We start from the raw sequence: 27,599 nt of genomic DNA on the forward strand, positions 1-27,599 counted from the left end.
CCTGTGCGTTCCCATTACCGCGGCTGGGCTGTCCACCCGGAAGGAGCGCTGATGGTTTGTGTCTGCCGCTCGCTTGTGTGGTTGGCAGGAGGTGGCGCGAGCCCCGCTTGGTGGCGAGGTAAGGAGGGGAGCGCAGAGCCAGCAAACTGGCGGGGGCGCGGAATAGCTAAAGAGGACCCTGCACAGTTGGCGCTTTTCTCCGCGGCAATGATTTGGGGAAGGGGCGCTTATGTAACCGTTGCGTTGGCCTCGGCACTGATTATATTCTGGCTGCAATATGGAAAAGGTATGAAGCGTCTTTGGAGTGTTTATCTCACGTGTACCTTTCCGTGTCGGCTGCTGTAAGCAATGCATAGCACGCCATAAACACTGCCTGCTTCCATTTAGTCACCTGGAGTCGTATTGTATTTGAGGTTGTCTGTACAGCATGCATTCTCGAACTGTCTCTATCTCCCTTCTCTTGCTTTATAGAACACCTTTAAAAGAAAGGAGGGGGGCGAAAGAAACTTGCTTTGAAACCTTGTATTTACTCAGAAGAGCCGCTGAGTTCAATGATAATTATTCAGCAGTATATAGATTGAAGTGTTACAGCAGAGTACGCCGATTTGGTGAGAAGTGGATTAATTTGGGCATGTTTAAGGGCATAGTAAAAAAGTAAAGGCATTCACGTTCCCCGCAATGTTTTCTCTGCAAAATCGCGGAGAAATTTTTACAGCAAAAAAAGTTATTGGCCTTAGTCACACTCAAAATGTAAACTTGAAGTTACAAAGTAAAATCGACCGATTTGTTTCGAGATCACGAAAGGACCACTCAGTAACAGTCTGCAGTGGGATTAAATTTATCTTGGTCTTACTTTAGGCGTGGGTTTTGGTACCTGTGTCTGGATTTGCTGTATTGAACATTATGCTATATGCCATTTCGCGGATAGTGAATTGGCTTTTCAAGGGGTAGATCATATTTTATATGTTTAGTGCCGCTTACCCCGAATAATTTATGTGCAATTAGGAATGTTCAATGGTTAGAGAAGCCAGGTGCAGTATCTCTAAAACTGCTTTCGGCGGAGGCGTGGCAAATTCGCAAGAGATCAATCGTTCGGTTTGCATAACACTTCAAACCGGTATATATATTGTTTGCATTTGGTTTTAATGTGTTCTGCGGCCTCAGCCAACGTACTTTGTAAAACACAATTTAGGGTTTGGCCTATATGCCTGACTTCAGTGGTGATTTGTTCACTGAATTGCGATTGTAAGCAATTCTATAGAGTTTTTTTTTTTCAAGGAGGGAGTATTTGTACGGTGTGTGATTCTTATAAGAGGTCCTGATGAAAAAAGGCCGCAAAGATAAAATACTAAAATTATGCGGAAAACTGGCATGTATCTAAATGGCATGTGTTTTCTTTTGGAGCGATTCGACCTTGTTCGGGGCACGTTAGGGGGGTATCTGTATTGTTTTCTTCTGTGGCCGCAGATGCACGCCTTTTATTTGCAGAAAGGAAGTCTGGTCGAGGCCGCGTTTAAATAGCGCTGCGGGCTTCTTCGTGGATCTGGGTCCGAAATTCCATTTTTTTCGTTACCGCCATAGGGCTTAGATCCCGAGGGAGCCACCCTGTTTGGGGAATGCAGGGGGGCGAGGCCGCGCGCGAGGTACATTGTCTTCTCCCTCTCCCTCTTCTCAGTTGAAGTTGTGACTCCCGAGTCTCCGCCGCTTTGTGCGTGAACTTGGTGACTGACTGGTGTGCGCGCACGGAGGGGAGGGGGACCGAGTGCAATGCGCGGTGACGCTGGGCTGGCTTGGGCCCTCCGGAGCGGGGAAGGAGGAAGAGGAGGACGAGGCCGGCTCAGGGCTTCTCTTTGGCGCCGAGCTCATACCGCCGCCGCCGGGCCACTGCATCGGCCGCCGGGCAAGTGAGGCGATGAATCGCCAATCGGCCCTTCAAGTGCCGCCACCGCCACTGCTGCCGAGCTCCCGCAGCCCGAGGCGAGGGAGCGGCCACCGCATCGGCGGCTGAAAGGCCAGGCCTGCGCCAGCCACTTCCACCGAAGCAGCAACGGAGGGGTCCGGCTGCAGCCCGGCGGCGTGGGGACAGTTTTGCTCGGGGCCGCGGGGGCGGGGGCGGGGGCGGCCGCGAAGGGATGAGGAGGGGGCCCGGCGCGGCGCCGGGCTCTCTGCCGCCTCCGGCAAGCCGCGCAGAGGGTGGAGTGGCCGGGCGGCGCGGTGGGCGTTGATCCCCCCCTCTCTCTCGCGGTCCCCGCCGCCCCCTCCCACTCCCCCGCCCGTTTCTCTGCCGGCCGGCCGCGCTCCTCGCCTCCCCGCCCGGGCGGGCGCGGCCATTGCGGCCCCCGGCTGGGCGGGCAGGAGAATGATCACCAACACGCGGGGCTTTCTTTGGTCGGACCTGGAGACGCGGGCACTGTTGGAGATCTGGGGGGAGGCGGATGTGCAGAGCGCGCTGGACGGCAACTTTCGCAACAGCCATGTGTACCGGGACGTGGCCTGCCGCCTGGCCGAGCTGGGCTTTGAACGCACCCCGGAGCAGTGCCGCATCCGCATCAAGGGCCTCAAGCGCCAGTACTACCAGGCCCGCGAAGGACTCAAGAAGAACGGGCACGCCCGCAAGATCTGCAAATACTACGACGAGATGGATCGCATTCTCAGCTGCCGGCAAGGCGGGCACGGCCTCGATGGGCACGGAGTTGCCGAGCGGCCTCTGACCCCAGCGGGGGTGATGGTGGTGGCGGCGACAGCGGCCGGAGATGAAAGCCACCAGCAGCCCGCCATGGTGCTCGCCGCGCCCCCTTCCGCCAGACAGAGCGGCCTCCGCAACCGCCGCCAGGCGGACGCGGAGGAGCAGGACGACGAAGACGACGACGACAAGGAGGAAGACGAGCTGGAGTCTTCCCCGCGGGACAACTACCAGGACGACTCGGGCGAATGTTCTTCTTACGCCGACCACGCCATCAAAGTGGAATCCCCCCCCTTCGCCATCCCACTGCCACCTGCCGAAAGTGAGTTACTATACTAAAAAGGAGAGGGGGGGCAAAGGATTTATCTTTGACTTGTACTCTTGTCTTTCCAGCCAGTGCCTAGTTGGTTGTGGGTGAGATGCTTCTCCTAACTTAGTTAAGGTCTTGTACCTCACTCTTGTATTTGCTGCCTGGAAACTGAGGCTGCAATCTTTTGCTCCTTGCCCAGAAACTGTTGCATTGAGCATGGGCATGTATTGGTTTTATATATATACAGGTTATATATAAATGGGCATATATAGGTCATTGTGGATTTCTATTTAGAGTGTTTCTCAAACTTTGCAACTTTAAGAGGGTGGAGTTAATGCTGGCTGGAAATTCTGGGAGTTAAAATCCACAAATCTTTAAAGTTCCCTTAGAAAAGGCTCTGTTGTGCTGTGTTTGGTTGGCTTAAAAGTGAATATCTCAAAGCTTGCACACCATAAAAGTCATATTTCTCTGTTACATTTTTAGTTCCACCTTTGTCTATCAGAGATCTTAAGAAAAAGTCTCAGCACAGCTGTCACCTTTCTCTCCAGTTCTTGATTAAATTAGCATTTCCAAGCTGTCATTCCCAGATGAGTTGGATTTCTGTTTCCACCATCTCATTGAGAGAGATAATAGATATGGTGCAATATGTTGAAGAAATCTGGTCTAGAAGTTAAGGAGTCTTACTTAATAATACACAATTTAGAACATGTCCATTCAGATAAAGTTTGAATTATCCTCCTAGATAGAGACTGGTTAACATTAGTAAATTCCTTGTTGTAATAACTGCATTTTATTTTAAAATTAATTCCTATTAACCATATTATAAGTGCTTCATTTAATTTAACCAGCAAGAATCCTTGTTCTGCATATGCCAACTGCATATTAAAATGTTACCCAGCAACAGCAGGGAGTCAAAAAATGATGTAAGACCTTGGAAATATCTGTCTTGATAATACACTTCATATTCCTGAGGACACTGTCACATTCATTTATCCATGAAGAAATCAGACATGTCTTGGGATCCCAGTGAACTTTTGATCCATTTCTTTTATTGAAGGATACAAAGAGTATTAATACCCATTTACCCCTCAGGCAAATTTTTGATAGGCCTTTTACACAAATTCTGTGTAAAAGGAGCAGTATTGTATATTTATTAATGCTATTTTCTGCAACATTTTTAGAAAATTATTCATAGAAAGCAACAGTGGTGTTCTACTCTTATGTTTTTTGTTTTGCCTAATTCTAGTTTCATAAATTGACAGGCTTAGGTCTGGTAGTTCACACTGTTTTTTACACAGAAGTTATATCAAAGACAAAATGTATAGTTACATTCCTTGTACTATATCTCTAAAAGTAAGAAATTAAGCTGATAATGAAATGCAATAGAAATGCTACTGGAGTTGTATTGTAAACCCCATAAATTACTAATATTGTGATTAAAATAAGCATATAAGTTTTTTTTAGAGATTTTTGCCTCAAAATCAGAACACCCTTGCAGAATCTGAAAAACTGATTGATTATGGGGTAACATTTTATGGACTATACTCAGTTAATTTCTATGAAGAATACATTAGAGTTGACTATAGCTCACAAGGTATTATACTGTAATGAATATTTACTAGAATGGTACATAGATAAATATGAGATTTTAGGGATACTTTTTATTACTTCTATTCTTTAAACTATTAAAATTAGCTTGCTTTTGTTTTTAGGTTTTAAACAAATTAATGCTCACACCAATGCACCACCATTATTATCTCAGGCTAAACGATCAAAAAAGCGACATGCAAATTTAACGCTGGACAAAATGATGGAAAAGTTTTTGCAACAAAGTATGGATACTGAAGAGAAGTTTTATAAGTATGAAGAACAGCGACTTAAAATTGAAGACAAACGACGTGAAGCAGAGCATGCCAGGGAGCTCCAGATGTTGCAGATGTTGGGACAGATGTTAGCAGGAATCTCTTCCACAGTATCACAAAGGTCCCAGTTTGTACCAAGTAATCCTTCACAAAGATCAAATCACCGATCCTATGGAGAAAATTTTAACTATAATTCTATGACAGCAACATTATCTCCACCCATAGGTATTTCATTCTCTTGCATTAATGATACGTGGATCTACTAATTAAGTTTTGTGCACTTAGTTGTGCATCTTTCTAAAAATCAGTGAAATTATACTTGGTATTCTGAGGTTTGTTTTAAAAAAATGAATTGTGTTCAGCTAATAAAAATATTTCTGTAGACATGGAGTTTGTTTAAAGTTATGCTTTTCTTGAACATTGCTTTGGAATACATCATTGTAATGTGTAGTTCATATAGTTCAGCATTTTTAAAGATGTAAAACAATAAGTTATTATTTTAGATGTTTAAAATGAGATTCTATATACAGATAGTAAAATCCATGTAGGTGTAGTAAAATCCAGTGCTCATAAACTTCTGGAATTAAATATTTAAAATAATGTAAATTTTCATTAGAATCAAAATTAACTACTTAAAAACCACAAGCATATTGTATAAATAATTGCAGAATACAGTGATCTATTAAAAAGTGACTTGTTTAAAACTTTAAAAAAATCATAGCCTACAGCAGAAAGGAGGGTTTCATCAACCCTAATCCTAAATAGGAGAAGAATGTTTCTTGTTTGTAAATAGCAGTATCTGGCAATAGCAGACAGTAGCACTGCTTCCCTTTACTACATTACTTTCACTAATCTTCCCCAGTTCTGCCTGCCCCAAATATCATATTCTTCATTTGAGGGCGTTGCAACTTCATTAAGCATTAAAATATTTCAGATTAATTGTTTCTTATAAACATCCAGCCAAATGTGGTTATTAGTGCTGGAAGAACTGCACCTTATGTTAGGTAACTGTGAAAGCACTTCCTGGTTACAGTACTAAATTTACATTCTAAAGCAGCTATTAAGATGCTCTTAAAACTGCCTTCATGCACAATAGGTTTTGCATAGTTGCATAGTAATACAATGAGCAAAGTTTTAAATAGGGGAATATGGAATTTGTATCCTGCAGTGTCAGGCATTCCCACCACTCCCCCAGCACATTTACTGTGGCACCTTGTATATCACAGGGTTTGCTGGAAATTGAATTAAGGAAACATGAAAAGGATGCTCGCAAATCCTATTGTATTTAGTTGTTACCCTTGGAAATTGTGCATGTTAGGATATGCTTAATATTTCCACCCATAGAGGTCTAGAAGATTTTTGGCAGTGCACGTTTCTTATCATCTTATTTCAACCTGCCATGGAACAGAATTTGAAAACTGGTTTTAGAACAACTCTCATAGCTCACTGTGCCGATGTTCTTCAGGACTAGAGGTAACTGCAACTGAATCCAGCTTTATATATTCGATATAAATAAATTTTGAACCTCCATTAATTGTGGAGTCCTTGTTTGATTTTTGTTATTTGCTTTCAGATGTTTCAGTACCTTGATACTAGGCACTAACTCAGTGTGAGTTAGTGTGGGTTTTACTCACTATTTATATACAGTCACTTGCCTTGCCAGTTTCTGTGGGGTGAACAGGGAGCACACCCCACAGTAATTTGCACTGATGATGTTACCTAGTTGGGTACTGAAATGTCTGCAAGCAAACAATCAAACCTAGAGGACTCCACAGTTCAACCCTGATTGGAGCCTCCATTAAGATTCAGAGTTTCATTCTGAACTTGTAGAATGCCTTATGATTGCTTAGTAAGCTTCATTGTACAAGTGCAATGTAAAAATAATACCAGTTTGGTGTAGTGATTAAGATACTGGCTTGGAAACTAGACTTCTAGTCCTGCCTTAGGCATGATACTCAGTTGGATGACTTTGGGCCAGTTGTTATTTCAACTCAACTCACTTCACATGTTCACTAGTTCACATGTGAACCAGACTATCATTACTTATTCAACACAAGAAAAGTTAGCATGATTTGTGAACATAATTGAATTAGCATCTATCTTTTGGCATCTTTTCATTCTGAAGCAGTATGTTTTTAGTCAGTTGTAGCATTTTCTCTTTGTAGGCTCATGCATAAGATAGAAGTCAATACATACAGTACATCTGGTTAGTCTTGTCTCTCCTGAGCGACAGCTGTTATTTCAGGTAGTTGGCATGCAACAAGTGAAACTTGGTTAAAAATTGATATATGTAAAATCAACTGCCTGAAGCTACTTAGAATGTTTAAGTTACAGTTAAGACATCTGTGTTTTTTCTCATTAGCATTTCTTCCCAATATATTACATATATCTTGGAAATCGTTAATGGACAAATTAAAAACAAACAAACAGGAACTTGATTATTCAATATGAAACACTTAGATCAATATGTTTAGAGAATTCAGTACATTTTGCATACCTCGGTTTCATAGTGAGTGAGATATCTCAGAATAAAATATATGTGTTTTCTTAAGAGATTTCTTGTGCTTCCAAGTATGTGTGACCATACCCAAGTAGGGAATTGGGAAACTGATGCCTAGATGTGGAAGACTAAAATAATTGATTTGCCAAAGTAGAAATGTTTTTATATCTGTTAGAAGGTTGATGATTGGGCGGGTGGGGGGTAAGTGTGGTAAACAAAAACACACATTGTATACTGTTGTTTGTGAATAAGATTATGTGGAATTTTGGTTGTTAAAATATATTTACAATACAAATATGTTTTAACAGGGCAATTTCTTTAGAAAAAAAATTATTCTGATCTGTGAATACATGTGTTTAACATACTAAGCTTAAAAGGTTATATTTGTAATATTTATTTAAATGTTCTTATTTTTTTCAGTTATAGAGAGATCTTTTTCAGTTCACAAAACACATTCCATAAAGGAAATGGAAAATATATTTCAATTGGTGCGAAATGTTATTCCACCTTTAACTGCCAAAAAACATAAAGGCCAAGATGGACGAATAGGAATTGTTGGAGGATGTCAAGAGTAAGTTAAATAAAAATGTACAAATATGTATTGTTACTATACTGTCTCAGACATTACTGTTTATCTTTGTGACATTAGCGTTTATCTTTGTTTTTTACTTGTATCATTTTCATACCAATTATTGTAACCTATTGTAACCCAATTAAGCAACCTAGAACTAAGGAGAAATTTCCTGACAGTTAGAACAATTAATCAGTGGAACAAGCTTCCTCCAAAAGCTGTGAATGGTCCAACACTGGAAGTTTTAAAGAAGAGATTGGACAGTCATTTGTCTGAAATGGTATAGAGTTTCCTGCCTGAGCAGGGGGTTGGGCTAGATGACCTCCAAGGTCCCTTCCAATTTTATTATTGTTGTATCATTTTTGTGCCATTTCCACAGAAAATTATTTTTCAATTTTACAATATTTTTTTTCTTACATGAAAGTAGTTGTCTTCAAATAAAACAACACATATTACTATTTCATACTTGGACATTGTGTCAATCTTCAATTAAGGTGTCACAGCAAATTCATGCTTTAGGCGTTAGAGCAGTGGTTCTCAACCTGTGGGTCCGGACCCCATTTGGGGTCGAACGACCATTTCACGCGGGTCGCCAAACAATGCAGTCCGCCATTTTTTCCCCCTTTTCCTTAGCTGTGCTACTCCCTTTTATTCTATTGGCTTTTGAAAGCCAATAGGAATTGTCCAGGCTGTCTCTGCCCTGCTGAGCCCGCCAAAAGTCCCATTCTGCAAACGGTGCTGCACCAGTTGAGTAGTCCTCGACTTACGACCGGTTGGGGGTCGCAGCATTAAAAAGGTTGAGAACCACTGCGTTAGAGGTATATCAAGGTATATCTTTTGTGTGTTCCAAATAGCTATTACTGTCAAGCAATATGTTGCAAATGTAGCTTAATTCTAACTAGAAAGGTTACTGCTTTAATTGAGTGTTACATATTGGTCTGGAGAAAGTGACAGAAAGAACAAAATACATTGGCCTGATCTCTGCCATATTTCTGCACTGTTGGAATATGACTCCATTTTCATCATTAGCAAATTAGACTGATAAATGTGTATCTTATTTATAATTAATATAGTGTTAGCCTTCTGAACCAGTAAGAGCTTCATAACAGTTATTTTTGGATCTTTAAGTCATCATCTGATTGCAATTCCACAATTTATTATGTAAATTAGTATCTGTCATAAAAAGCAATACCATTAAGGAATAAAATGCAGAAATATTTTTGGGATAGCACAAAAAAGTGGAAAGTATTAAATATTAAAATTCACTAAATTTTTAGTTTAGAATTGTATGGTACATGAACTTTTATGAATTAAAGTTTCTTTTTTGTGTGTAAATATATATGATAATCAGTGATTCAGAGTGTTTTTGTCACATTCTACATCTGAAGTTCAAAAGTGAGTATAAATCTTTTTAGAGTAACTGCATACTGTACAGTGATAATAGTTGTGTGAAAAGGCAGTGCAATGTTAGATTTATTATATTTGACAAAAATGTTAATGTTAAGAAAGTATCATTAGAAATATGCTGATAAAATGAAGTGATGTTGCTATTTTAATATCATATAACATTTCCTTGTGATATAAGTTCATTGGTCACATTTTTAGTAAAGTATGTATTTCCTGGATTTTTTTATATGCAGGTATACAGGAGCACCATATTTTGCTGCAATTTCTGCTCTCAAAGTGGTATGTTTCTTCTTACATTTCCATGGAGTACAATTAAAGATACTGTTCTTTATTCCACAGTTAAACACAATTGGACTATTTAAAAAATGTGCTGTACCCTGTTCCCAATAATAGAAAAAATGATAGTTTTGTATTGGTGAAATGTCTAATTTATTCAGCTAACTGAGATTTTAGTGTATTGATAGTCACTATATATGTAGGTTGTTGCATGTATAAATTTTAATATCTATTATCAGAGGTAGATGTTGGTTACATAGTGTGTACAATGGTATTAGAAATTTTGGAAATTTTAGTTATTAATTAAATCAGAGCAGTCATATAACTGGATCATCTCTGGATGCTTGATTTACAACAGTTAATGACTGTTCCAAAGTTAACAACAGATTGATAAAAGTGAATTTTTTCACACCTATAACTATTGCACCATCCCTATGGTCACATGATCAAAATTCAGACACTTGGCAACTATCTCATATTTATGACATTTGTAGTGTTCTGGGATCATGTGATCAACTTTTCTGACCTTCTGACAAGCCAAGTCAATGGGGAAGCCAGATTCACTTAACAACTGGGTTACTAATTTAACAACTGCAGTGATTCACCTAACAACTGTAGCAAGAAAGATTGTAAAATGGGGCAGAATTCACATAACAACTGTCTCGCTCAACAATATAAATTTTGGGCTCAATTGTGGTTATAAATCGAGGACTAGCTATAATCATAATGAGTTATTTCATTTTTTTTATTGGCTGCATTGTAAACTTCATAGGAAGAAACTGTCCTTGTATATTTACACCTAACTTGAATATATTATTTTATTATTAATAATGTAAGGGAGTTTTAGGTAGTGGCTTTTAAATATAGAAAGTATGTTTATTTCTAATCTGGAATAGTTTTTTTAATTAAAGTTAGTGAGATTTACTTCTTATATTTAATATTGAGGAATAAAAAGGAAAGAGAAACCTGAGAATGTTGGATTTCAGCATGAAATCAAGAGAAAAAAAATGTAACTTTGAGAAATTTTAAATAAATGTTACTAATGATTGAAAATGTGTCCATTTTTTTTTAGGGGGCAGACCTATCTCATGTATTTTGTACCAAAGATGCAGCAACTGTAATAAAATCTTACAGTCCAGAGCTTATAGTTCATCCAGTTCTGTAAGTATTTTGTCTTTCTTTGGACATGAAAAAAAAATTACATGCTTAGCCAGCTGCTATATAACTTAGGGTTTTAACTGAAGAAAGTTAATTCCAATCATATTTTTTTAGTGATATGTTCATATCATCATACAAAGCCATTGTCTTTTGCATATGTCTAAAGCTGGGCTTTTTAACCTGTGGTACATTGGCACCTGGCAGGTGGTACACGACCATCCTAGAAAAGTGGTAGCGGGGGAGGAAAATGAGCTGAACCAGTGGCAGCACCACACAAGCCTGAACGAGAGATGACTGGAGCTGCAGGGCTGTCAGGGCTCAGCGGAAGCACCAGAATCAGTGCCAGGCTCCAGCTGGAGCTCGGCGTTGATCCCGGTGCTTCTGCTGAGCCCTGAAGAAGCACCAATCAGCTGGAAAGCGGCACTGATCCTGATGCTTCTGCTGAGCCCAGAAGAAGCGCCGATCAGCTGCAGTCTCCAGGGTCTTGTGATTTATATTCAGATGCTTCGCAACTGATTCATATTTATGACGGTTAGTGTCCCAGGGTCATGTGAATTGACCAAAACCTGTTGCAACCACCCATCAGACAGGTGGAATAAAAAACAAACACCCCCCCACCCCACCCCCACTGCCAGCCCTCAACAGAAAAGCTCACAACAATGAAAACCTCGGACAGGAGGAAGAGCGCCGCCAGGAGGGCAGGCAGGTGTCTTGCTCGGCTGTGGCTTGGGGGGCACTTTTTTCAGTGCCGTCGTAACTTCTAAGAGTCACTAAACGAACTGTTGTAAGACGAGGATTACCTGTACTTTATCACTTTTTTCCTTTTTTTTTTGGTCATCAAGTTTTTGACACCTTGCTAGGCGACTGGTGGTACTCGGATGTTGCCATATCCTAAAAGTGATACAATGGGTGAAAAGGTTGAAAAGCCCTGGTCTAAAGAGTAGAATATCTTCAAATGAAATCAGTGTGTCTAGAATTGACAGGGTAATATTCAAAATTATTTATGCAAGTGTTCCTTATGTGTCACATGCATTTTTTTCATTTTTAATTACAGTAAGTTTTATCTTGCTGAAACTAGGATCATTTCAGAAAATTATATTGAGATATCTTTTTTTCCTTTCATACAGTTTCTTAAAGGCATGTAGGCATTTGATTGCTTCAGAAATTAGAGGCTGCTCTCTGAAGTCATTTAAAATTGTTTCTCAAACTTGATAATTTTAAAATGTTAAGACCGACTCTCAGCTGGCACTGGTTGGCTGGAGAATTGTAGGAGTTGTTCCACACATCTTAAAGTTGTCAAATTTGAGAAATTCTGTGTTAAACCCAGCAAAAGGGTACCCAGAAAAGGGTACCTCTTTTCTTGTCACCCACAAAGAGTGATGCTCAATATTCAAGCCCAGCACTACTTTGATTTTTGTTGAGGCTGAATTCCAACTATAAGTTAGATTCCCCCCCCCCCACACACACACACACTATTTGTTAAAGCAAAATATTCAGCAATGCCTGAAAATTTCAAGAACACCAAGATATTTTATGGAACCCATTGCTTGTGACTGGTGACTAAGTGAATCTAAATGCATACGCCTTACAATATTGTAAATATTATATGAACTTGGGGATGGGGAGGACATTGGGGATGGGGAGAGGCTAAACAGTCCCATGAGGTGGCACTGAGGGATGGGTCAGGAAGCATGCTGACTGCCCAATTGTATGGAATGGATAGAAACTAAGGAAGACAGCTTGTCACTCAGATAACAAGGTCCTCTGCTGTGAAGAACTTGATAGGTGATAACCTGCACCTTAAATTGTGAAACATACTGTGAAGAGTTCAGTTTTCATGCAAAAATCAGAATATAGTTCTTTACAAATGTAATATTGGGAGCTGCTCTTACGAGATACAGAGGGTATTCCCCCCACCCCTCTTAGTTCAATTGTAGTGCATCATGCTTTATCCATAGCAATAAATTGATATCCCTCTATCCCAATTGTTTTTCAAAAGTAGCTGGATGTTAACTTTTTTAATCCTATGAATGTGGTGATCTGTGTTTTCAGGAAAATTTCTATATATCCTACTAGTAGATGGATAACAAGAAAAATGCTACAATGGTAAAATGGAAGATTGTTTTTTATTTGCATAGTTTGATGTTTCTTTTCAGTGATAGCCCTGATGCTGTGCGTGAGGTAGAAAGCTGGTTACCACGACTTCACTCAGTTGTCATTGGACCAGGACTGGGAAGAGATGATATACTACTTGAACATGCCAAGGTAACTTGGACTTCTTGAGGTATTGTTGGTACATTGCCTGGATACTATTATTATTTTTTTTAAAGAGAATGTCAGCTTTATCATTTTTTATAATTGGTTGTGAAATCATCTTGGAACTGCTGCAAGAGCTGCATCGTAAACTACAGATGGGTGGTGTCTTATTAGCCCTCCCCCCATTGAGGGAGGGGTATTCAATTCTAACATAGTGGATTCTTTTACCCTACTTTCAAACCAATGATCCTCTCTATCCAAAATGTGGACTTTGCTGTCTTCAAAAGAGTGACCTTCCTCCTTCAAATGCAGATTGACCGCTGAATCTTGTCCTGATGGTTTGATCTCCTGTGTTGTGCCATGTGCTTGTGAAGTGGTTGTTTTGTTTCACCAGTGGACCGATCTGCACATGCCTCACTGCATTGTATTGTCTATATCACATTGTTTAATTTTTGTCTGAGTGTTTTATCCTTGGAGTGGACAAGCTTCTCCTTTAGTGTATTCTTGGGTTTAAAGTGTACATGTATTTTGGGTTGGTTGAAAATCCTCTTGAGCTTTTCTTGAAAGGAGAAAAAATTCCCATATGGTATGTTTCACTAAGGCAGAAGTCTTCAGTCACTCTTTAGAAGACAGCAAAATCCACATAAACCCCAGGTGGCCTCAACAGCTTTCAGTGAGTGCTAATGACCAGGTGACAGCAAGGAAATACAATCCTTCCATCCCCTCCCCCCCACCATCATCCTATCAGAACCTATCCTTCCGTTCTCTCCTCCCGCCATCAGAACTGATGAAGCTTTTTGGATGAGAAGTGAAATGTTTTCTTCTTCTTCCCTCTAAAAATAAACAGTCCAGCTGCCCTTTGAAGAAAAAAAGCACCTTTGAGTTCTTCTTTAACAATTCCCAATAAAACAACTTTTTTCAGTGTAAGAACTTTAGTAGTCACTGTGTATGTAAGATAGGCAGAAGAGTAGTAGAGCGTATCCATGAGCAATAAGCAATATATTTACACACATTCAAGAAATAATAAAGCTAAGAAGGAAACCAGAAGACCAGAACACATCCCCTTCAGCAGCCAACCTCCAGATAAGCAAGGATTAACACCAGGTAAGCAATCAAGCAGCAAACAATACCCTAATAAAGGGACTACCAAGTTGAAAATAACACCCCCACCAAAATTGGCAAGGAAACCTGCTGTACATAAACAGGGAGCAAATCCCACACTCACTCGCACTGATGATGTTATCTACTTGGGTATTGAGCTACATATTATTCTCTTCTACTGAATGGGATTATTATGGTTGGATTTTTACAGTTTGCTGTAAAAAAAGCTGTTTGTATTGGCTTTGCATGCATTTTGAATATGTGCTTTTAAATGTGTGGGAAGTCTTCAATAGATTCACTAAATGTGAATGTGAAGCTATATGTGAACATATTTTTGGGTGAAAATATTATTGTGGAAGAGAAAGAGAAAAATGGCAAGAGTAATACATGTGATATAGAGCATATGTGCTTTTTAAAAGAGGTGCTTTATTATTTGGAATGGTTTGAATCTTACTCTGATTTATTTAAAATCTTGAAGTTGCCTTTTATTCAAAATATATTCCTTTTTGCAAAAGGAGAAAAAGAATTACATTTTCCCATTGCAATGTTATGATGTTTAATTTACAGTTTTTATTTTTTTATATAAATAGGGCATTATAGAAAAATCCAAGGTCAAAGGAATTCCTATTGTGATTGACGCTGTAAGTATGATAATTTTATTAATTTGTTTAAATGATTTTGAACTTATCATTAAATATTTCTTCCTATTGCCTCATGCAGGATGGTTTATGGCTCATTGCCCAACAGCCGTCTCTTATTCAGGGTTATCCTCGAGCTATTCTTACTCCAAATGCTATGGAATTTAGCAGACTCTATGAAGCTATGGTGAGTCCATGTTGTTGTTGTTAGTTGCAAAGTCATGTCTGACCCATCGCAACCCCATGAACAACATTCCTCCAGGCCTTCCTGTCCTCTGCCATCTTTTGGAGTACATTTAAGCTCATGCCTATTGCTTCAGTGACTCCATCCAGCCACCTCATTCTCTGTCGTCCCCTTCTTCTATTGCCCTCAATCTTTCCCAGCATTAGGCTCTTCTCCAGTGAGTCCTTCCTTCTCATTAGGTGGCCAAAGTACTTGAGTTTCAACTTCAGGATCTGGCCTTCTAAAGAGCAGTCAGGATTGATCTCCTCTAGGACTGACCAGTTTGATCGTCTTGCAGTCCAGGGGACTCGTAGAAGTCTTCTCCAGCACCATAGTTCAGAGGCCTCAATTCTTTTGTGTTCAGCCTTTCTTATGGTCCAACTTTCACAGCCATACATTGCAACTGGGAAAACCATGGCCTTGACTATACGTACTTTTGTTGGCTGGGTGATATCTCTGCTTTTTAGTATGCTGTCTAGATTTGCCATAGCTTTCCTCCCCAGGAGCAAGCATCTTTTAATTTCTTGGCTGCAGTCCCCATCTGTGGTGATCTTGGGAGCCCAGGAAGATAAAATCTGTCACTATCTCCATTTCTTCCCCATCTATTTGCTAGGAATTGAGAGGACCGGATGCCATGATCTTGGTTTTCTTAATGTTGAGTTTCAAGCCAGCTTTTGCACTCTCCTTCTTCACCCGCATCAAGAGGCTTTTTAGTTGCTCTTCACTTTCTGCCATTAGAGTGGTATCATCTGCATATCTTAGGTTGTTGATATTTCTCCCGGCAGTCTTAATTCCAACTTTTGATTCATCTAGCCCTGCCTTTCTCATGATATGCTCTGCATATAAGTTAAATAGGCAGGGCGACAGAATACAGCCTTGTCGGACTCCTTTCCCAATTTTGAACCAATCAGTGGTTCCGTGTCCAGTTCTCACTGTTGCTTCTTGACCCGCATATAGGTTTCTCAATAGACAAATAAGATGGTCTGGTAACTCCCATCTCTTTAAGAACTTGCCACTATTTGTTGTGATCCACACAATCAAAGGCTTTAGCATAGTCAGTGAAGCAGTAGTAGATGTTTTTCTGGAACTCCCTAGCTTTCTCCATGATCCAGCGTATGTTGGCAATTTGATCTCTAGTTCCTCTGCCTCTTCGAAATCCTGCCTGTACTTCTGGAAGTTCTCGATCCACATACTGCTGGAGTCTAGCTTGTAGGATTTAAAGCATAACTTTACTAGCATGTGAAATGAGTGCAATGGTGCGATAGTTTGAACATTCTTTGGCATTGCCTTTCTTTGGAATTGGAATGTAAACTGACCTGAGTTTTCCAAATTTGCTGGCAAATTGAGTGTAGCACTTTTACTGCATCGTCTTTTAAGATTTTGAATAGCTCAGCTGGAATACTGTCACCTCCTCTAGCTTTGTTGTTGCTCAGCTTTCCTAAGGCCCATTTAACTTCACATTCTAGGATGTCTGGCTTGAGGTCAATCACCACCCCATTGTGGTTATCAGGGATGCTAAGTTTGTTCTTGTATAGTTTTGTGTAATTTTGCCACCTCTTAATCTCTTCTGCCTCTGTTAGGTCCCTGCCATTTTGGTTCTTTATCATGCCCATCTTTGCATGAAATGTTCCCTTCATATCTCCAATTTTCTTGAAGAGATCTCTGGTTCTCCCTATTCTATTGTTCTCTTCTATTTCTTTGCACTGTTCATTTAAGAGGGAATTCTTATCTCTTCTAGTTATTCACTGGAATTCTGCATTCAGTTGGGTGTATCTTTCTGTTTCTCCCTTGCTTTTTGCTTCCCTTCTTTCCTCAGCTATTTGCAAAGCTTCCTTAGATAGCCATTTTGCTTTCTTGCATTTCTTTTTCTTTGGGATGGTTTTAGTTGCTACCTCTTGTACAATGTTGTGAACCTCCGTCCATAGTTCTTCAGGCACTCTGTCTAATTCCTTAAATCTATTTGTGAGTCCATACAGTTCTTAATTTATTTCCATGAGAGAAGACACTCCAAACCCAAATTACATTTACTATTACTAATGTAGCACTTCAATAATTAATTAAATAGGCTTTGTGATTTTAGCCCAGATTAAGATTTCTAAAGCATAAATTTCTAGATGGGGGGGATAAGAGTTCACCATGATGTAATGACACCCAGAAAAGGTGACATTAAATCTCAAGATTGCTTCTTTGTTTAATAAACAGATACGGCTGCCCACCTTAATCTGTGTATCTATGTATGGTGTCTATGTAGTGAACATTAAAAGGGCAGTTTTTGACAAAATCATATAAATATATTTGCAGTTTGTCTAGCTACAGATAACTACAGTCCCTATATATACAAGTGGTCTTCGTTTAGTGACCATAATTGGGATGGGCAAATCTCTTGTTAAGCAAAGCTGACATTAAATGGGAAATCATGTCTCTGTGACTGTGCTTTTCTTTTCCCGTTCCCCTGCCCTTTGGAACATTCATCTGGGCACTGGATAACTAGCAAGAAGAGAATTAATGTTTCTATTTAAATTTATTGAAAAGGAAGGCATTACAAGAGAGTAGGTAGGCACACAATTGAGAATTCACATTGAAAGGAATGCAGTGGTGCCAGCAGAGATCAAGCACAGGACAGTGTGTGCTGGCTATAATGGTGATCACATAGACTGAGGGATGCTGTTCACTCATAAGTGTGGTCATTGGTTGTAAAATTATTTTTTCAGCACCATTGTAACTTTGAACAGTAACTGAACAAGGCACTCAGTAACTTAGATCTAACTATAGAGGCAATAGATCACAAATCTAGCTGGCTAGGCTAGGTTTGAGTTTGAGAAGGATTTAGACAAGATGCCTTCATGCACCTACCTCATTTTCTGCAACAGGATAAAAAAACTAAGTTACCATCCATCTTCAAGTAGTTTGGTCAATCTTCCAACACTTCTTCATACTTTTCTACATGAAAAGCATCATCTCATCAAGGTCAAATGTAACTGTCTCTTGTTTGAGAATGACTTACGTTTTGAAATCATTGCTTGTTGTATCTTAAAAAGAAAGCTTCATTCTAATATTTTTTTAACATTATACAAGTTAAAACTTTCCAAAACAAACCCTTCTAAGATCTGGGACTTGCTTTGAGTGGATTTTTGTACCCCTTCTTTTACATATCTCCATTCACTTTTGCATAAATAAGTGCAGATAGCTTGTGAACAAATCAAGTGAGATATAGTAAGACTTGTTACAAATATGGCAACATCTCTTGTATGGCTAATAGAGACTATAGTTGAGCAGGTAGCTAACATTTCCTAACATAAAAGTTTAAAAATAATATGATGAATTTCTCATTACTTGCTGCAATTAATTCTGTATGAGTTTTCCCTTTGCTCCTTTCCAGCTTAGAGACCCTGTAGATAACAGTGATTATCATGGATGTCTGTTAAGACTCAGCCAAGCGTTGGGGAATTTGACAATTGTTCAGAAAGGCGAACGAGACCTCATTTCAGATGGAGAAAAAGGTATATGAAAGAACCACAAAGCAAATATTTTTATAAGTTAAACATTTTTTCCAATATGGGTAGATGGTATGGGGAAATAAAACCAGATGCAGGTGCATGCATTTAATATATCAAAATTAAGGGAATACTAGCAGGTTTTTTTGCTAGTCATTGGTCAAAATCATATTTTATGATTTTAAAATATACATAGATGAGCCATCAGGGCTATTTGAAAATCTAAATGTACAGTGAAATTATTAAATAAAAATTGCTGTCGCTAAAGCGGTTCTTGTCTTAAACCTTTGAAGTTAATATAATGATGCAAAAATAAAAATGTAATAGGAAAAAAGACAATCCTATGCCTGTTCAGTGAAATGTAGTTCTGAGTCCATGTGCACATAACAGTGTTTAAATATTAATCTTATAAAATAGATTAATAAAATAAAACAGTTTCTGTTAACAAATTAATTAAATTCAGTTCTGGTCATACTTAAAAAATGAACTTGGTAATTAAAGATACACTTCATATCTACATTTTTTCACTTCTCCCACAACTCTGTTCAATAAGGATTATTTTCAGTTACTTTCATTTTTTGTGTTACAGTGCTTGTATGTAGCCATGAAGGAAGCAGCAGGAGGTGTGGGGGACAAGGAGACATCCTTTCTGGGTCCCTTGGAGTCCTAGCCCACTGGGCCTTTCTTGCAGGACCAGAAAAAACAAATGGGTAAGGCATGTCATGCATTCTGATCAGCTTCTCTTGATTGATGGGTACCTTTATAGAACAATTCAGCGTATGCCCAATTTACAGCTGCTCTGTGAGAAAAATAGGTGGTTTCTAAATTTGATATATAAGCAAATGAATAAATTTCTATTAGCAGCTGAATAGATCCAGCCTCATGGCTAATATTGCAATGTTTGGTGCAACTGTTTGCAAAATTCATCAGACATGAACTGAACATAACACTGGTAAAATACATTAATTTTATACTTGTTTTTTTCTTATGCTACTTTATCGATTTTAGTCCTTTTCCCTTTGAGAAATCCTCACCTGGTTTTGGATGTTTTTATTGTTACTTGCATTTTAGTCCACAGTTGGACATACAGGTCTGGGATATTTAGCATCTTTTAACTCTGATCTGATGAGCAAATGGGTTCCATTATTATTATTGTTTTCATTGCTCTTACTGCCTGTTTGTACTGGCTTAAGAACTAGCAAAGATTTGTTGGTTTGTTTGTGCTTCTGATGTTCATTTCAGATTTAATTGGGATTCTTGTTTCTATTTTAGTCAAAATCCCTTTCTAGTGGCTGCATTTGGAGCATGTTCACTTACAAGGCAATGCAACAACCAAGCCTTTCAGAAATTTGGACGGTCTATGACAGCCTCTGACATGGTTTTAGAAATTGGAACAGCCTTTAATAAACTTTTTGAAACCTAAGACCAAAGCAGCAGAAGAGGAAAAAGAAGAACAAGTCTGGCAGCCACGAAAATTGCAGTAGGATATCCTTGTACAATGCATCCCTTTTCAAGTGCTGTTAGCAGTAATGGTATACTAGGTAGTTTTTATTTTTTAAAATAAAAAATGTAGGTATTTTTAACGGGTTTGGATTTTTTTTTTCTTTTCCTTATTTTGGGCTGAATAAGCTGTAGTTGCAGATGTTATAATAAAACAAAACTGAAAGTATTTCCTCTGTTCTATCTTACAGGTTGTTTTTTGAGCAATAATTACCAGTAGCAAAAAAGACTCATTTGATAGGCAACATAAAGATAAACCAACTGTGGATTCATAAGCCCCATGCTTATTTTCTAGTAAGTACTTAAAGGTCTGTGGAGATTCTCAATCATCCAGGTCATAGTTGTCTGAAAGGTACTTTCCCAAAAGGCAACTGGATGATGTTTTTTCTTAAGGAAGATGAGTTTTGCTTCTCATGTAAGAAGCTTCATCAATTCTGATTGGATGTTGGGGAGATGACAGGATGTTGGGGAGAAGATGGAAGGATCATGTTTCTTTGCAGTTATCTGGTTTTTAGAATTCTCTCTGAGAGCACACTCTGAGACTCAATGGCTCTCGAGTGCTAACAACCAGATGACTGCAAATAAATATGATCCTTCATTTCCCCCCCCCCCATTCAGTCAGAAATAATGAAGCTTCTTGGATGAGAAGCAAAATGTTGTCTTCCTCAAGGAAAATAAACATAGTTCAGTTGCCTTTTGAAAAAACATATTTGAGGTAAGTATTTAAAGGCTCGTGGGCTGCGCTTACTAATTTCAATGGAAGGAAAATTAACTATATGTGAAGGTCTCCCATTGAAATAGATGGGATTTTAAAGTACTTTGGTGGCTTGTATTACAATATTCTTCCACCATCTCAGCTTCCTAATTTGATTTGCAAGAATTAATTTGTTTTGTTCTTGCAATAATTGCCGAAGTTCAGTTCTGTGCACTTAGTATGCCACTTTTGATAAGTGCCGTCTTTGAGCAGAGACTGCATGCAAATTGCCTTTGACTCCTTGGTGTATAAAGATACTAATTTTTGTTCCTTCTTAAAAGGAAAGGAGGGGGAGGGTTGGAAATGCATTGCTAGTTTTTGTTTTAAAGCAGCATCAAGAAGCTGTAAATCATGGCATGTGAAAATAGAATTTGTTTAGCTGAACATATTAAAGCTTCATCTATTATTCAGTGCTAGTTTAGAACATAAAACTAAATCATTTGTGGAGAAATCAGGCATACTTGGAATTGGGGGTTCAGTAGGTTATATTACAAAAGAGGGAATGTTTTAGAAACAGCTCACCACGAGCAGCTATTGCGTAGATCCCACAGTCTTTGCACAGAGATAGTGGAAAATAGAAAGTGCCCTTCATGCTTTTATACTAGCATTAAAAATCACCTTGTAACATACTACTGCATGTGGACGTATTTTTAGGGGGGAAAATCACCAGCATTGAAGTGGTTCAAAACTGAAAAGTGAAGTATTAACCTTAATTGCACAATAAGATCACTCAACTCACAGTAGACTGCAACAGAGAGAAGATAGTTCAAAGCTCAGTAGCAATTTATTCTTAACATTCAGCATCCTTGCAATAAAGGCTATAGAACCATCCAAGAGCATTCAGCTGCTCTAAGTGTATCCTGTTAGTTTTACTGAATATAAAGCTTAATTTGGTATGATTGAACTAAATATTTTGATTTCAGCAGTTTCATCTCATAATAATTGTTTTCAAAAGATTGCAAAAAAAAGATGGAATATAATTGGTTTTTACTTGAATGATTAACAGTCTGCTGCTATGCATATTTACTCAGAAATAATGTCCAACAAGTCAGTGGAGCTTATTCCAAAGTATATATGTGGACAACTTAAGCCTTAGTATATACTCTCTAGTGCTAAATTAGCACTCCTCTTTGTATACGGACAGTTGCTATTGGGGTTTGTTACAAGGTACAGTAGTTAACCACTATTTGATGCTAACTTGCTTTGGCAAGCAGGAAATTGCTCTATATAAATTCAGTGCTTATGGTTATCATTTCAGTGCACTGAGATTTCTACCTCAGAACATTTGTTTTCTTTACATTAAGAGTCTTCTCTTCTTTGGTTCTATCAAAGTTCAGAGCACAGCTCGTTAAAAAAAATAAGGTACAGGTTCTGCTACTTGGAAGTATGGGTGAGGGATAGATCTGCTATACGTGGAAGAATAGGACAGCAGGGAAGAAAGTAGGTGTGGGCCTCTGCCTTGCTTCCGATTGTACAGATTGACATAATTTTTCTTTCTGAATTGTTGAATTGTCTCTAAAAAGAACCTGTTTCTCTAGAACCAAAAATATTTCAAAACCAGAATCTGCCTGAAACAGATCCCATATTGTACTCCTGCATCCAGAAAATTGCTGTATAATTCAATAATTATTCTTCCTATCTGTGTAAGTGACTAGGATGTTATGGTATACAAATAAGTTTTATATGCCTAGCATCCACATCTAAATCACCCAGTGCAAATTTTTATTTCTTGCATGTTGGAGGGAATCTACAGTAGGACAGGCAAGTTGTATCTAAACCCTATATTTCTCATATCTGCTCCATTATACAATCTGAAATTATTTGAGATACAAAAGGATGAGAAGCAAGTGAACCATTCAAGATGCTTCATTTGTGGGTGTTAGATCTATAAAGTGGAATGGATTCCCTGTGTTGTTGAAGTCTTAGCAAGGTCTTGACAAAAGGAAGATGTTAATCATACAGTAGATGTTTTCAATTAATATGTACCAGAACTCTCCCACAAAATTGAAACCATCATTAGAGCTGAGAGATGGGAAAGGTAAACATTTAAATTAAATTTGTAGGGAAACCAAATGTCCAATTTTTCAGATGGCTCAGATGAATAACTACATTAAAACTGCCTGTTTTTTATGTTGTTCACTAGTATATAAAGATTTACATTTGAAATTTTCTGAAGCTGTAGGAGTTTCTTTTGAGGAAATAAAAATGACAGATTGAAATAACTACAGTGAGTATTTGTTCATCCTGACTTGGCTAATGAATTTGTGATATGGCATTGAACTTGTGTTTCCTTTTTAAGCTGCATTTACTTGCCTCATTACTGCAGTTATTTTCATTTCTCCCTGCAGAAAAATAAATAAGAATTCATTTATTCCATCAACTGCTGGTACCCGCGTACAATAGTGTTCAGTTAGAGATTTATTTCCATGTGGATGTCACAAGGGATTAAGCAAAACCTTTCTCTAACCAGTATCTCAAGGCGTGGTCATTAATAGAACAGGAGACCCCAACATCTTGAATTGATAAGATTTGCATTACATTGCAGACTTTCCTTCAAAATGGATTTGGGGTTGATGTATTCATTCAGAAATAGTTGTCCCAGTGATGGAACCTTACAAAGCAACTGGTTATAAGGTCAGCTCCACAAGGATGCATTCCATCACACGATCAGCTTTTTTTCTATTTCGATGGGGCCCATTTAGAGCTTAAAAGCATTCTTGAAAATAAAGATGTCAAGTCAAGACACTTCTTCTGCAGCATACCAGTTTAAATGAAGAAAATGTTAAAAAAAATCAAATTCAGGAAGCTTTCTGGTTATCCAAAATAGTATTTGCATATGTATTAGGACTTCTGGTTCTGTGTAGCCAAATCCTGTCATATAAAGCAAAAGGGAAAAAAGTACACTTTTCTATTGCTAGTGTGCACCAGCACTTTTGAACTTAATTTTCGTTGGTTGTTCTGTCAGATCTATCCTTGTACAACTTGTGCCCATACAGAAATTATGTTTTAGTGGCTCTGTGATTTCTTCTCTTATAATGTAGTTAATCCCCTAGCAAGGGATAAATGATCATGAACACAGTGGAAGTACTTTTCTGCCACAATATATAAATTTCAACTCAGAAGTAATTTCCATCCTATATAGGATTCAATGGTGCTTATCCCCGTAACTATCAATGAAGGAGGATTACCCTTTGATGTGGCAGAAAGGTCTTTAGCAGCTTTGGAGGCAGACTCATTTCAAAATGAATAAAATTAAGCACTCTTGTGCTCCATTTTTTTTACTCTGGTGATATTTTATGTACGCTGTACTTGGTCCTCTCTCCTTTTCATCTAGGACAATGGCAGCTAATTTTTTTCTTCCTTTACACACATCTTAAATTGTCAAATTTGAAAAACACTGTTCTACACAGTTCTGAATTCAAGAGTGCTCACTCACAGGATTAAACAGACGGGCAATTTCTAGTTTTTGCAAGACAAGGGGAATTTGTGAAATTGAGTCCTATGCCGGGCACTGAGTACAGTTACCTCAACCACAATTGTCATTCCCATAAAAATCCACCTACATTGGCCCTTGGAACAAGCTCATCTGTCAAGATTCCTGCAGAGTGACTTAGGTGGCAGGGGGACAGGGATAAACAGCACTGTTCTTCACTAAACTGGCTATTCTGTGAAAGTAACAGAAAGAGGGAAATGAACCACTAGTACAGTGTTTCTCAACCTTGACAATTTTAAGGCATGTGGACTTCAACTCCCAGAATTCCACAGCCAGCAATGCTGGCTATGGAATTCTGGGAGTTGAAGTCCACATGCCTTAAAATTGTCAAGGTTGAGAAACACTGCACTAATAGATATAAAGATCAAAATGGTTAGCAGAAATAATCATGGAGTCATGAAAGGAGCTGTCCCTAGAGATAAGGCCTGCTTCTGCTTCACTTCTCTGCTGCAAGGAGGTCTATAATAAACTGTTGATTTCCTTTATTCAAGCCAGTCTGGAGACTGGAAGGCACGGATGAAACCAGTAACCCCATTTAGGTGTTCATACATGTGCATTCTTTCCACATGTAAGCATGCAAACAAAATAGTCTGTTTAGCTTGCAAGAAAGCATGTAAATTACAATGGCTGCTGTTGGCAACTCACAGCTTAAAAGTGGACAACATGCTGCTCATTTCCTCTTTTGAAGTTGCAATGCAAATCAGATCCTTTTACAACATTTGTTAACTCATTTTTTTTTAAAACTGCAAGCAAGATCAATAATGTGTTCCCAGGAATCATGTAAACAAGTAAACAATCCCATTGATTTATTTTTTTTTACTTTTTCAAGGTACATATTTGACCTTTATTTCAACAATATTGATAAAGGGGATATAACAAATATAATACTTCATTTACATTTGTAGTTCCTTGTCTAATTAACATGAATGTAAATTTTGCATGTGGAAAAAGTAAATACATTATCCTACATTAATCTCCAATTTAGATACTCTAAAATTAGAATTGGTTACAACAGAGCAGGTGCAAATGATTAGAACATACAGGTAATCTTTGACTTACAACCACAATTGGGACTAGAACATTTACTGCTAAGTGAGGTGGTCATTGAGTCACATTTTATGACCTTGCTGTGGTCACTAAGAAAATCAATTGGTTGTTAAGTGAATGATGCTATTGTTAACTGAATCTGCATCTCCAATTGATTTTGCTTGTTGGAAGCTGGCTGGGAAACTCAAATGATGTGACTCTAGGGTGCTGTAAATGTCATAAATAAATGCTGATTGCCAAGTGCTTGATTTTTTATTGTGCCTATGGGGAGACTACAACAGTTGGTCAGTGCAAGAACTGGTCGTACCACCAACATAACTTCAAATGATCACTAAACAAATGGTCATAAGTTGAAGACTACCTATAATGAAAGGATCAGGGAGAAACTTGTCTTATTAAAACCAGTGACATTTCATTTTGCTTTTTGAATACTCTGAGGCCTTCAGAAAATAAGGTTATAGATACCTATGAATCTGGGAAGGGATTTGAAAAAATGGCCAAGCAATTGGACAATGATCTTAAACATTCGATCCTCACCAGCTCAAGGTTGACTCAGCCTTCCATTCTTGCAAGGCCATGAAATGAGGACTGAGATTGTTGGGGACAATATGCTGACTCTAAACTGCTTAGAGAGGGCTGTAAAGCACTGTGAAGTGGTAAATAAGTCTTAAGTGCTATTGCTATTCCAGTAAATCCACTAAAGAATAGCTGGGGGGGGGGAATGAAAGTCCTTGAATGGCCAAAATCTACATCTAAATGCCATCAAGGTGCTGTAGGGTGATTGACCAAGGGATATGCATACAAGAAACCCCTCAAATATTGCACAGCTGAAGAAAATTCTGGGTGAGGAATGGAAAAACTGTTTCCAGAGATTGGGAAAGAATTATAAGAAGTGCCTACTTACGGTTTCTGTCAAGGATGTATTTTTCACAAAAGGAAATGGCATATCTATTAATTTTTATTGAATAAATTATTGCAATGTCAATTTTTCATATTTTAGTTCAATTACATCAACTTTTTTTGAAATGTATGTGGGCATAACATTTTCAGTATATTACGTTGATGTCATCATTTTAGCCATTGTCTGTCCATTGCAGGATGAAGGCCTCTTCCACACGTTTCCAACTAATACAGTCCTGAGCTTTCTTTTGCCAATTGGGCCCACAATGCTTACTGATGTCATCGATCCATCTTGTTTTAGCGTCCATGAAAGAGACCTAAAACAAGATGGATTGATGATATCAGCAAGATCTGAAACAAAATGGATCAATGATATCAGCAACTGGCAAAGAAAGCTCAAGACCGTATAAAATATTGATATCCAAGTACATGTAAACAAAAAACCTCTACATGGATATAGTTACTTTTTCACATGACTGTATATGTACTTTTTTGAGGAATTAGGAAAAGGATATACAGCACAGAGAAAAACCTTAAAATTGCTAATTTTGTAAATAATGTTTATTGTGATTTCATCATTCTTTTGCTTGCTTTTCTATAAGCAGTATGAATCAGAATAGCCTAAATAACAGAAATGTCCATAGATAGCAACATTTTTTTAAAAAATGCACAAGCCCTAGGGAATTCTGCAGAAAAACTATCCACCTAACCTTTTTTCTGTTTCTGATCAGTGGTATCAGTCACAGAAAGCACTATATGGTCATTCATTTGGGGGGGGGGGCTACAGTGGCAAAGGCAGAAAGGCCTTTCTGAAAAAAAAAGTCCCATCCAACATTTTCTGGGCAAGTATTGTATCCTTCATACTCTGTTAAAACATTAGTCTTTCTTCTTTTGGAGAGAATGAACCAACAAACAGCAGGGAACCACACATACTATATATATGGGACCTGCATATTTTGGGAAACACTTTTTTCTTAATGCCCCTTCTACAATTTCCAACCTATGCTTGTTACTTGACCTTTTCCACATTTTCCCCATTTTAAAAAATATGCCATCTTAAAAAAGCCTAAATGTATCTGCTTTGCCATTGTCTCTGTTCACCCAAATGTTTCTTTTTTTATTATTATTATAAATTTTTAAAATTTTACAATAAAAACCCCTTCCCCAAAACCCTCCCCCATTCTTCCCAGAGCTGAATACAGGGTTAACTAGAACTTAAAAGAAAAAAAACTTTTAAACCCCCAAAAAACCTTAAACAAATATAATTACATTCAGTAAACTAATTATTAAATACTTTAACTGCATTATGTATAAAAAACAAAGAGAAAAAAAGAAAATTAAAAAAAAAATAAAAAAATATTAATAATAATAATAAAAAAACAAAAAAATCTTAAACTTTAAATATAAATTATTCACACCCAAATGT

The 27,599-nt window shown here is 38.2% G+C and overlaps 1 protein-coding gene across 6 annotated transcripts; it reads left to right on the top strand.

Moving 5' to 3' along the window:
• Window positions 1-22,955, top strand: NAXD (NAD(P)HX dehydratase). 6 transcript variants are annotated; one of them, XM_039326725.1, is made up of 11 exons: window positions 18-118; window positions 4,706-5,080; window positions 7,776-7,926; window positions 9,567-9,612; window positions 10,682-10,770; window positions 12,924-13,032; window positions 14,715-14,765; window positions 14,845-14,949; window positions 18,365-18,485; window positions 19,069-19,189; window positions 19,752-22,955. In XM_039326725.1, the coding sequence occupies exons 1-11, from the start codon at window positions 52-54 to the stop codon at window positions 19,900-19,902; spliced, it is 1,386 nt and encodes a 461-aa protein (XP_039182659.1). In that variant the 5' UTR covers window positions 18-51; the 3' UTR covers window positions 19,903-22,955. The 6 variants fall into 6 exon arrangements, with proteins under 6 accessions (XP_039182661.1, XP_039182659.1, XP_039182664.1 ...); XM_039326730.1 differs by lacking the exon at window positions 4,706-5,080 and adding an exon at window positions 6,200-6,328 and having other exon boundaries at window positions 104-118; XM_039326724.1 differs by lacking the exon at window positions 18-118 and adding an exon at window positions 2,612-3,005 and having other exon boundaries at window positions 4,756-5,080.
• The last annotated feature ends 4,644 nt before the right edge of the window (window positions 22,956-27,599 follow it).

The sequence above is a fragment of the Crotalus tigris genome, unplaced genomic scaffold (assembly GCF_016545835.1).
Source record: "Crotalus tigris isolate CLP2741 ecotype Arizona unplaced genomic scaffold, ASM1654583v1 scf7180000024343.1644824, whole genome shotgun sequence".
NCBI lineage: Eukaryota > Metazoa > Chordata > Lepidosauria > Squamata > Viperidae > Crotalus > Crotalus tigris.